Genomic DNA, 12,321 nt, shown 5'->3' on the forward strand with positions numbered 1-12,321 from the left:
GCGTATTGGGCTCACAGAGAGTCGGTGCGCTTGTAATGAAGGATATAACGACATCGATCACGTTGTCTGGGCGTGCGCTGGGTATTGTGGCGCCAGATCGCAGTTAAAGGATTCCCTCCGGGCCCGAGGTAGACCACCCGATGTTCCAGTTCGTGATATCCTGGCAATTAGCGATTTTCCCTATATGTCTCTCATCTACCTTTTTATTAAATCGACAAATATCCTAATCTAGCTCATATCCTTTATTTCTCGTTTCTAGAAGTTTTCTGTCCTTTCTTTTGGAGCACCAGAGTGCCACTATGTGACCGCCGTCACCTTTACCACGCCTGCAAAAATGAAGTCAAAGCGAGAGCAGGTCAATGGTCTGATCACTCTTGAAGGATTCTCCGCCGTCAACCCGATCCTAGGCATCTATCATCTTCCAGCCTGAGGCTTTAACTCATGGCACTGTTCTTCTCTTTGCCTGAAAGTTTCAAGTTTTTTCCCCGTCATCGTGCTCGCCTACTCCCCCTGTTCCTGATACAACTCCTGCTGCTGTTACAAAAACCAATTTGTATTATATTCCTAGTTTTAAAATAGCCTTGAACCTTTTCATTTTTTTTTTTCGTTTCCCATCTTGTAATCTAATGTATTCTTAGTTTTAAAATAGCTGTGAAATTTCTTATAAAAGTTTGTTCTCCTTCTTTTATATTAATCCACATTCGTAGTCTTAAGATATCTGTAAAATGTATTTTTTGTAAAAAATAATATTGTTCAATTTTGTATATCGAATCGTATTTTTAGTTTAAAGTAGTTGTAAAAAATGTTCCTCTCAATATTAAAAAATATTTGTGCATTGTAACCTTTTAGTTTTGCGATATTCAAAATGTAAAAAAAAGAATTTGGCGCCGCCAAGCTAACGCATTTGTGCCCATTAAATAAACGAACTGAATAAAAAAAGTGGTTCATGTATCCCCACTCTCCCCTATACAATAAGAAGTTTGTCCGTGTCCAACTGTATTGACGTACAGTCAAGACAACACACACCACCAAAAGCTAGTGATTGGTCTTTGGATGAAAATGCAGGAGGCGTTTCATCATGATTGTTTCTACGAATATTTCCATTTATTTTCAAATAATAGATAGTATTTCACAATCACGATTAAATCAATAAATGAAACAATAAATACCTAGGCATAAATACACTTCCGACAAGCAACCAAACTTTGGCACTGGTTCAGACACACTTTCTTCTGAGTAAATGCATCGGCGGGAGTAATTACTTGTTAAAAATATCAACACCTACAGAACCCGCTACTTATTACAAGTGGTATAATTGTGCACCAATAGCAGTGCTGGGTTTTCTTTTCAGTCCTCTTGTTCACCACCATCGTCACTGGAGTTATCGTTTTTTCCAAGTTGCGCGTGATTTGCTATAGCATGCGTACGAAGTGCTTTCGCGCTTCCGTTCGATATGTACATTCGCAGAATTCTGAAATTAAGAAATATTTAGTGTTTTGATCAATATTTATCATATAAAGATAAATGAGCCAGTTTCCAAGAATTCTAAATCCCAAGCTTTTATGTTTAATTATTCCCGCTTTTTCAGAACGTGCTTTAAACATACATAAACATACTAGACGCCTTAGCGCCAAAACACATCAGGTATATCCGAAATAAAAAACGTGTGTGCCAATAGGCTCATAACCCTACCTACTATAACCTACATACCAATAACCAGAAGCATTTGGCGTCTCATTAACCGAACACGCACACAATCATAAAAATAAATTAATTTGTCCCCTTTGTCCCATTCACAACGCAAACTCACAAGCGGCATACAAACACGTCGTACCATGCAGTGTTCAAAACCAAGGCCACCCTACCCACGCACTTTGCAAATCATCATGTACACACGACTCGAACTTATCGCATCGTCCGGCCATTATTGTCCATGTCCTACTCGTGCGAAAATCGAGCAAGGACTGATACAAACGAACACGCGGTATCTCTATATATAGCCTCTCGTAGCTGATTGAGTTGCTTAGGTGCTCCTTATTGTCGGCTCTGCCCGGGATAGATTGACTGATGTGTGGGAGTTTTCACGTTTTCCGAGATCTATTCATTTTTGCTTGTTTTTCAATAGTGTGCTATTGAAATAAAAAAAAACAATATAGCAATAAAACATAATTTCAGTTAATTCCGAATTGTTCGGTACTAAAAAGACGGAAATCCGTTTATAAATAACAAAGTTGTTAGCGTTCACAAGTGACAAGTTCACATAGTGACGCAAAAACGTGACATCGTTTGAGTTTAGATTTTAGAATGACACCCTGCCACAGATAGTGCAGTAAGACATTTTCAATATCAAAATAAAAAAAAATAGATGGCGATTAAGTTGCCGCAGCCCGTTAGAAACCAGGCTACCCCAGAAAACCGTTTATGTTAGTGTTTGTTCATGTGTGTATAATTCGTAAAATTGATTATATCTTATTTTATAAGAAAAATATTGAAGCATAGCAAGCTAGAAACTTTTGTAGAATTGAGCAACCAAAAATAAAAGTCACAAGGACAAAACATGCTTCATAAAACCCGCTTCAAATATATTAGAATATAAAAATCGGATATAAACTTCAAGCATTAAAAATCGGACTGGGACTTTCCTCTCCAAGCGTCGGATGAAAAAACTTTCAGTATTAAAACCGGAAGAAAATATGTCCGATTCTTACAAAATAGTTTTTGTTAGCCGACTTTTAATCTTGAACATCACGAAATACGGATGTTCCAGCTAACGATTCATCTATTTTTAACCGGTTTTTATACTGGAGGCTCATTCTTACCGAGTTTTGCGGGTGAACATTTTTAAGCGATTCTTATGCTGAAGAATCTCCGTCTGATTTTTACGCTTGAAGTTTATTTCCGATTTTAAAATTCTAATATATTTGAAACGGGTTTTACTATGCATATTCTATTTTTACGCTCGAAGTTTATTTCCGATTTTTATATTCTAGTATATTTGAAACGGGCATTACGAAGCATATTCTATCCTTGCGACTTTAATTTTTGGTCGCTTCTACATTGTTCGTGAAATTAACTATTTGAAGAGAACTATTGTACAGTAGTAAATAATGCGCTCGGATCATTTTCGAGATTAAACACAATATAGTCATTTGGTTTATATATTGGTCCTAGATGAATAATTCCTCCAAATTTGGTTCAAATCCGTGATGGTTGATTGCACGTGCCTTGATCTTTTCGCGTGGAATAAAGAAGAAAAGCACCCGGATGCAGTTGACCACATCGGGAATCTGCCTGAACTAGTTTTTGATGGTTAGGTGGAGAGTTACGATTTCCATGCATCTCAATGTACCTTTTTCTAGTTCGATGATTTTTTCAGATCCCAAAAAAAGAATTTTTTTCGGATTTTCTCGGGGTGCTGTTTAGTTTGCTCCAAGGTTGTCTGTGAAATTCATTTTTTAAACAATTTACAAATGGTTCATAGCCTTTATCAGAATAATAATGTGTACTACTCTTAGATCTAGCCTGTATTTCATTATCATGAAATCCTTTTTCTATCCCTACACCATTTCCATACACAATTTTATTCCGTGCTGCTACAATTGCCTTATACTTTCTGCAAGCAACCAACTCAAAGCGGTTTTTGAGGATTTGATGTATTATCGTTACAGTCGAAAACTGGAAAATTCAACCAGCGACAATCGTTTTTTCTCTTGTTCAGTGCTAATCCACGACGTCGGAAGCAGTGCGCATGATAGCTCATCATTATATGAAAAATGCGCACTACCTCCGACGCGATTCTATTGTTTACAACCAGAGAGAATACGATTGTCGCTGGTTGGTCTTTCCAGTTTTCAACTGCAACCTGAATTATTCCTGAATTAGACAGCATAGGGTGGTTCAAATGTTTTTTTTTGATTTCGCCCTAGCGGATTTTATTAACTTTTCAAAACAGATCGTACGTGAACAGAAATATGATGTAATTTTATACATTTATTTGTGGATCTTCAGTCCAATCTGAATATCACCGTGAAAAAATGTCGCTTCCATTAGATTAGTTATAAAAGATAGTATATCTTAGGGTGATTGATAGAATGCCTTAAATTCTTGTTTTATTGGTTTATTTATTTATAGTTTTCGCCAAAGCTATTAAAAGATGACAGGTTTATTTGATTTTGATGAAGATCTCAAATAATGCCCTACCGCTCAATACGTTTCCATTGATTTTCAATTCCAAAGATGCATCATTATGATATGAATATCTATCCTCATGGGTACTGACTTGGTTTTTCGTGCAAAAATATCCTGAGCATACTTTGCACTGTTTGTGTATGCTTTGAAATAAAGGCGTGGGCGTTCGTTTTTGCATGAAACTTTCGTCAATTTGAAAGTGAATTATTGAGAGAGGTTTTGAATTTGATTGTTGATTGTGATAGATTCAGTAGGGAGTTTGCACTTGAAAATAAATGTTGCATCACTGGCCATTAACCAAAAATCGGGTAGAAAAGACACATCACACACTCACGCGTTTACCTTACATCAGTCACCAGTAAAGCCAACGATCAATACCTACCAAAGAGATAGGATTCATGGAAAGATATAACAATAGTTGCAGTTAGTTTGCATCGTTGGCGTCTATTTATTTGAATTGCTGCGCAAGTAATTCGTTACATACTGCAGATAACTGAAAATGTAGAAACACGAACCATAGATAAGGCATACTTATATTTGTATCAAGGAAATCGCCCCAAAGCCTCAATTTACAGGCAGCGTTCGAAAAAGAAATCCACCTATAAATAATACTGCAAAAATTCATGAAATCAAAAAATACCTTGTGTCTCCTTAAAAAAAACTAATTTTAGAAATGACCAAATATCAACCTTCGGCACAAAACGGTGCAAGATGACATTATGATTTTTGAAAACTCTATAAAGTTCTACGTCAGTTGTACTAGATGAGATTCTTCATGCGCTTTTACCGATAAAGAGATGACACTCTGCATGTAAATAAATCCGTGTTAAACAACATAGTTATATTGATTTCATTGGTAACTTTTTAAATACTCATTATTTCTCAAATACACCATTGAATTCCTGAGATGATTTGCCATTAGAAACGTCTATATGTGTTGTTAAATTATCATTGTAGTACCTATTAAAGCGAGATTAATTAGAATAAAAAAAAAACTTTTTGTCACTCAAATTCTTGCAGATTTCATTGTTCGGTTCAAAAAAATATAGCACTTATATTTTTCAATCGATTGGCTCAAAAATTTGGTGAATACAGCTTTAGGTATGGTACATTTAGAAATAAATTTAAAAGGTATGAAAATCGACAATAAATTTTGGGGGTTTTGTCCGGACCAGCCCCACTTTTCTGACGCCCCACAGATCGAGATTTTGCCCGATCGATGAGGGGGAGAGGTGACGATCTGCTTATAGGAGACATTGGGGGTCGATGGGTCAATTAGGAAGTATTGGAGGCTGCGGCGGTGATCACGATACTGCTGGGAATATGTGATGGGATCATAACAGTTCCTCGATGGCAGAATGGTTAACGCACCCAACTAGAGACTGGGAGATCGCAGGTTCGATTCCTGCTTGAGAACATATCTTTTCTCAGTGTTTCCAATGAAGGTGAATTTCACCGTTTCTTCATTCCCACCGTTCCGGTTATTCTTTCTCTGTCTGTTTTCCAGTTCATAAAAATCCTTGAATTTTTCATTTTTTGCCGAAAAATTTTGGAAATTAGAGTGGTTCGAAAATTCAAAATTGAAGAATATAAAGTGCACTATATCTGAAAATTCATTTTCAAAAATTCAGCTTAGTGAATTTTTATCAGAATACACATTTTTTCAGTTGTTGACATTCCCCAAAGTTCTATTGAGTTCTATTGACTTTGCTTCTACTTAGAATACTATAGTCTGTATCTTCATTAGAACTGTGGTATAGCTTTAATAAAACAGCAGTATTGTGCTCTTGCTTGTTTCTAGTACATCTTGTTACTTACCATAATCTGTGGTTGGCGTGCAAACATCGATAACGCGTACGGAAACGGTTGCTTGGAATCGGGATACACACGTATGTCTGGTATAAATATACCTAGCTTCATTTTTATACTCTTGTAGTGGTCAGAATTACCAATATTTTTAGGATATCTAACTTAAATTAATACCTAGCTCGCTACATAAGAGGTTTACACTTTTCTGGTAAGCTTTTGATTTAAAAATAAAAATTTCATTTTCATATATCTAAATGCGTTAGACATTATGTTCTACGTTTCTTTGCAGATAGCGAGCCAGGACAAGATGTAGAGCGAGTAAAGTCGCTATAACCTAGGCTCATTAGTCAGGACAAGGCTAAATACTTATGTCCCATCCCATTCCAGGAACCTAGGACCAAAGGAGTGACATTAACCCTCTTAGGCAAGTCACTCCCAACGATTTATCAAATCCCCATCAAATTGAAACAGTCGGTACGGTTGTCCACGTTTCTTCCTTATTCAATGTTTGAAATAGTTCGTTGATTAAATTCTTCATTAAGTGAATAATTTAATAGCCGTATAATTTTGAATCATCAATTTTCAATTTTCCAGGATCCCTACATGTATTGGCTGTGTATGTGTAGACTAGACTAGACTAGAAATTTGAAACTGTTATATGATGCCGTTCTATTTGTTGTTGATTTTAAAACATGAATAGAGCTGTGTTTTCAATATATAGAGAGTATTCAGCACAGACACAGATACCCGATAGACTGGAGAAAAAAATTTGAATTCAGTAACGCTGAAGACATTTAGGCGAGGCATGAATTTTAAACTAACAAGAACACCCGCTAAAACTGCTGCATGGGGGAAGGCAAGTTCCAGTTTTGAAATTTTCAGTTTTATATCATAGAACTGTCAAAATTATAAGTCTAGAACTGAAATACTCCTGAACATGCATACCCACAGCGCATGTTCTGCAGGGTTTTATTTTATACTAGCTGATACCCGTCACGCGTTGCTGCGACTTTAGGGGAGCCCGGGGCTAGTTGGCGGTTAGGGTAAGTTGGCGGAATCCCTTCTTCCCTGTTTCTATTAGACATATAGCGCTGCCTCTTCTTGTGTACCTCAAGTTATGTGAAACCCGTCATCCAATGTGTTTTTGTTGCAAAACGATTTGTTTGGTGGAAGTTGTGGGTAATATTGTGTTTTCGACCATACCAGGTAAATTTTCAAAATTTTAAATACTTTGCGTTATTTAGCGTGATTTTCAATCTATTTCCTGAATGATTATATTTTTCGATAGCGCGTGAAAAGAGCTTTCAGTATCCGTATAGATATTACAACTATCCACAAACAAAAGTTATGTTTTAAATAGTTTTTCATAAAATATGCGGTTGGGGTAAGTTGGCGGTGCTGTACGCGGGGTAAGTTGGCGGTACTATTTACAGTGCAAAAAAGTCATCAAAAAAAATTATTTCTGGAATTCACTCCAAAGTAAGAAAATCTTTTTCTTGTGTATCTCGCCAATGTAGGAGACATTTATTCCGGCCAATTGCATGAAGAATTTCGAAAATTTGCTTTTGAATAGGGAGTATGCGTCAAAGTCAAAATGCTGGGGTATTGAAACTGAAATATAATAGCAAATGTCGGTTAATATACAGTTTTCTCGAAAAGATATTCAGCACGTTCCAAAAGGACCCTTGAAATAATTGAATCTCCATTTTATTGCTTAGTTTTTGGCGTATATTCACATACCGCCAAATTACCCCGGGGCCGGTAAGCTGGCGGGTTTTCCGCGTCACATATTTTTATCTCTATAAATGGAGACAATGCATCAAACACTTTAAAAAAATCAGAGATGTTGCCAACAGTCTGCTCTTTCATGCCGCGTGTTCTATTTTGCAAGATCTACCTATATCAAAGCAGTAAAAATTGAAAACTGAAACACCGCCAACTAGCTCCGGTCTCCCCTACTTTATTGAAATTTTAGTGTGTAAAATTGTTTTATCTTAAAATACCTCTAACTCAAAAAGTATACGTTGTATTTTAAATCTTTTAGTTTCATTGGAAAGGTGAGAAAATTTACTATTGAAATGTGTTCTTATATCCTTCAGTTAATTTGTTTTAATTATTTTTTAGTTGTAAAGTAGTTAAAAGTTTGTGTTTTAATGAGGTTTTGTTAATTTTCTCTAAATAATGAATTATGATTATAACAATATCTATTATACAAAAGCTGGGTTTTAGGACGATTCATAATTTGTTCTTCTCGTTTCCTTGTAATTTCATTACTAAACTTTTCCTGTAATCGATTTGCAAGTACTTAAAAAACGCTAATCTAAAAAATATGCTCTGTATCGTTATTTCCATTTCATTGGAAAGCTGAGAAAATTTCCTTTCGATGTATGTACAAATATCTTTTAGTTAAGTGTATTAAATGAGTTTTTATTAGTAAAATAACTCAAAATTAGCGTTTTTTACAGTTTTGTAATTATTCTAATTATTAATCAACTAAATTTATCGTTACTATTGTTCATTTGGAGCCCATATTTGCTATTACTTGTAATTTGACACTTTATCTCTATCGCTTTTCATTTCACTGCATTTTAATAGTCAACACAGCTCAAATGTAGTGGGTTCGAAATCGTTGTTTTTGCATATGAAACGAGGGGATAAAAATGATTTTGCTTCCAAACTAAAAGAGATAATAGCATGGAGTCAAAGAAACAGTTGTAGAACTTGCTGAGATGCATTAATTCCATGATAATAATGGAGATGTTTATTATTAACTATTTTAAGAAAATAACGCAAATGTAACACTAACTTTAAACTAATTAACTTCTAAAAGAATACTAAATTCACTTAACTGAAAGATAAATACACTTTCTCTGCAAAATTTTCCTGGCTTTCAAATAAAAATAAGAAAAGGTACAATAAGTGCCATACTTTTTCAATAAGAGCTAGTATTAGTGAAAATAAGATAAAAATATCCAAGTTCAATAACCCAAACACATGAAAACAAGAAAAGATAAGTGTATCATGTCAAAGAGCAAATTATGCAGCTCTTCAAGCCTAATAATCTGAATTATTAAAATGGTGATGTTAATTATTATGATTTTCGCGAAATGAACGAAAAAGCGATAAAAATTGTTAAATTTTAATTAAATTACTGTGAAAAGGTTACTTAACCTCATTAACTGAAACTTGTGAGGACATCATTCAATGGGAAATTTTCTCACCTATCCAATGGAACTAAAAAAAATTGAAATACAAAGTACATTTTTTGAGTTAGAGCTATTTTAAGACAACAAAGTTTTCAACACAAAAAGTTCAATAACTTAGTAACGGTTGAGATTTGATGGTATGTGTAGAACGATTTTTTTCTCCAAATATGACAATCATATATATAAAATATTGAGTTTTGTGCTAGCAAAATATGCATTAAATGCTTTTTTTTGATTTTCACTGCGAGGGTCCTTGAATACTCCATACTTTTATATTTTTATTTGATCATTCAATTCTACACAACATCTCCAAACATATTTTTGACCCAGATCTAGAGGTTTCGGAGATATAATTTTTTGAACATAAAAAATCTATGTGTACACCCCACATGCATGGAAACGCTGTAACCGCATGGTAGCTCAGCATACACTTCCAGAAATGCTAAAGTATGCTTCGCCATCTGTCCTGTCCGAAAATCCTTTTGCTGATTTAGCTAACGGTGAGCAAGAATCTGACGACCCATGAGAGGCAACATCTTTGGTTAACCCAGAGGAATCCAGGAAGATGAGAAATCTAGCCTCCCCTAGATTGCCTCGTAAGGGTGCCAAGATGTCGTCCCCTCAGAGTGCGCCAACTACAATCAATAAATCTAACGGAAGTGATGCACTAAAGCCGAAGCAATTTGCTCCAGGACTTGGAAACATTAATTCTAACAAGGAGTATCCACTTCCAGGGACACCAAAAACCCCAAGTGTCCCCTTTTTTCCAACAGACACTCAGTCCAGTAACGGACTAATGAAATTTTCTGACATAGTGGACTTAATTTTCACAACTTTCAATGTTACTGATCCTCTTAAAAGCATTCTGATACATTTTCTCCCTATAGTGCAAACATTTTTGAAGCAGCTGACTGCTAAATGGCCCCTCCTTGCAGCGATCGTATCCTTCGATGGCTAAGTCATCAAACGAGGTCACTGATTCTATCACTGTCCTACAGTGGAATTGCAGAAGTATCCTCCCGAAAATCGATTCCTTCAAATTTGTACTAAATAGTTTAAAATATGATGTTTTCGCATTATGTGAAACTTGGTTAACTTCAGATATAAATATAAACTTCCCCGACTTTAATATAATTCGTCTGGATCGAGAAAAACCTTACGGAGGAGTACTTTTGGGGATTAACAAGTGCTATTCTTTCAACCGAATTAATCTCCCTTCTACACCAGGCATTGAAATTGTTGCTTGTCAAGTTCTAATCAAAGGCAAAGACCTTTGCATTGCTTCCATCCACATTCCTCCTAGAGCCTCGGTAGGGCATCGAGCGCTTTGTAATATCACGGAGTCCTTACCGGCACCGCGGCTAGTTCTAGGAGACTTTAACTCGCACGGTACGGTATGGGGTTGTCTTCACGATGATAATAGATCAACATTAATCCAAGATCTTTGCGACAATTTCAACATGACCATCTTAAACACGGGAGAAATGACGCGGATTCTTACACCACCAGCACGCGTGAGCGCGTTGGATTTATCGCTTTGCTCGACATCGCTACAGTTAGATTGCATGTGGAAGGTAATCCCTGGTCCCCACGGTAGCGATCATTTGCCTATCGTAGATTCAATTGCTAACAGTTCAAGACCATCGGAAACAATCAATGTCTCGTATGACCTCACACGGAACATTGATTGGAAGAGTTATGCGACTGCGATATCCGTTAAAATCGAATCCACTGAAGAGCTTCCTCCGGAAGAAGAGTACAGGTTTTTGGCTGGCTTGATTCTCGACAGTGCGAATCAAGCTCAGACTAAACCAGTACCCAAAGCTGTACGCGGAGAAATCCACTGAATATAAGGTCTTCCGGGAAGACGGGTTACCCGCTAGCTATCAACAGTACGCGTCGCTAGAAAGGCGAATGAAGAGTCTAATGAAAGCCAAAAAATGCAGTTATTAGCGCCGGTTCGTCGACGGGTTAACGGGAGACACAGCGATGAGCACTCTTTGGGGTACGGCTCGACGTATGCGTAACCGAAATAGTACCAACGAGAACGTGGAATATTTAAGCTGGATATTCGCTTTCGCCAAGAAGATCTGTCCGGACTCTGTCCCGGTACAGAAAACTTACCGCGCCGCGTCTCCTCACGATACCGCTAACGTAACACCGTTTTCGATGGTGGAGTTCTCACTTGCTCTCTTATCATGCAACAATAATGCCTCAGGGTTAGACAGAATCAAATTCAACTTGCTGAAGAATCTGCCTGACACTGCAAAAAGGCGCATGTTGAACTTATTTAACAAGTTTCTTGAGGGTAACATTGTCCCTCATGACTGGAGGCAAGTGAAGGTCATCGCCATCCAAAAACCAGGAAAACCAGCCTCCGACCACAACTCGTATCGACCGATTGCAATGCTGTCCTGTATTCGGAAGTTGTTCGAGAAAATGATCTTGTTTCGGCTCGACAATTGGGTCGAAGCAAATGGCTTACTGTCAGATACACAATTTGGCTTCCGCAAAGGCAAAGAGACGAACGATTGCCCTGCGTTACTTTCTACAGAAATCCAAATGGCCTATGCTAACAAAGAGCAGATGGCATCAGTCTTCTTGGATATTAAGGGGGCTTTTGACTCAGTTTCTATCAACAGCATGGTCTTTCACCTATTTTAAATAACTTTTTGCTAAACCTGTTGTCTGAAAAGCACATGCACTTTTCACATGGCGATTTAACAACATCGCGATTTAGCTACATGGGTCTTCCCCAGGGCTCATGTCTAAGTCCCCTACTCTACAACTTTTACGTGAATGACATTGATGTCAATTGTCTTGTCAATTTATGCACTCTAAGGCAACTTGCAGACGATGGAGTGGTCTTTGTTACAGGGCTCAAAGCTGCCGAAGATACTTTGGACAATTTGTCTGCTTGGGCTCTCCAGCTGGGTATCGAGTTCTCCACGGAGAAAACTGAATTGGTCGTCTTTTCTAGGAAGCGTGAGCCGGCGCAGCTCCAGCTTCTATTAATGGGTGTAACGATCAATCAGGTTTTCACATTTAAATATCTCGAGGTCTTGTTCGACTCTAAAGATACCTGGGGATGTCACATTAGGTATCTGAAACAGAAATG

The 12,321-nt window shown here is 37.0% G+C and overlaps 1 protein-coding gene across 1 annotated transcript in view; it reads right to left on the minus strand.

Moving 5' to 3' along the window:
• Positions 1-1,079: 1,079 nt before the first annotated feature.
• Positions 1,080-12,321, minus strand: part of LOC131677946 (uncharacterized) — a 31,661-nt gene continuing 20,419 nt past the window's right edge. Inside the window, exon 4 of the mRNA XM_058958050.1 lies at positions 1,080-1,471. Within this exon, the coding sequence (XP_058814033.1) occupies positions 1,348-1,471 (124 nt within the window). The 3' untranslated portion in view covers positions 1,080-1,347. The remainder of the gene's footprint in view (positions 1,472-12,321) is intronic.

This window comes from Topomyia yanbarensis, chromosome 1, assembly GCF_030247195.1.
Source record: "Topomyia yanbarensis strain Yona2022 chromosome 1, ASM3024719v1, whole genome shotgun sequence".
Taxonomy (NCBI): domain Eukaryota; kingdom Metazoa; phylum Arthropoda; class Insecta; order Diptera; family Culicidae; genus Topomyia; species Topomyia yanbarensis.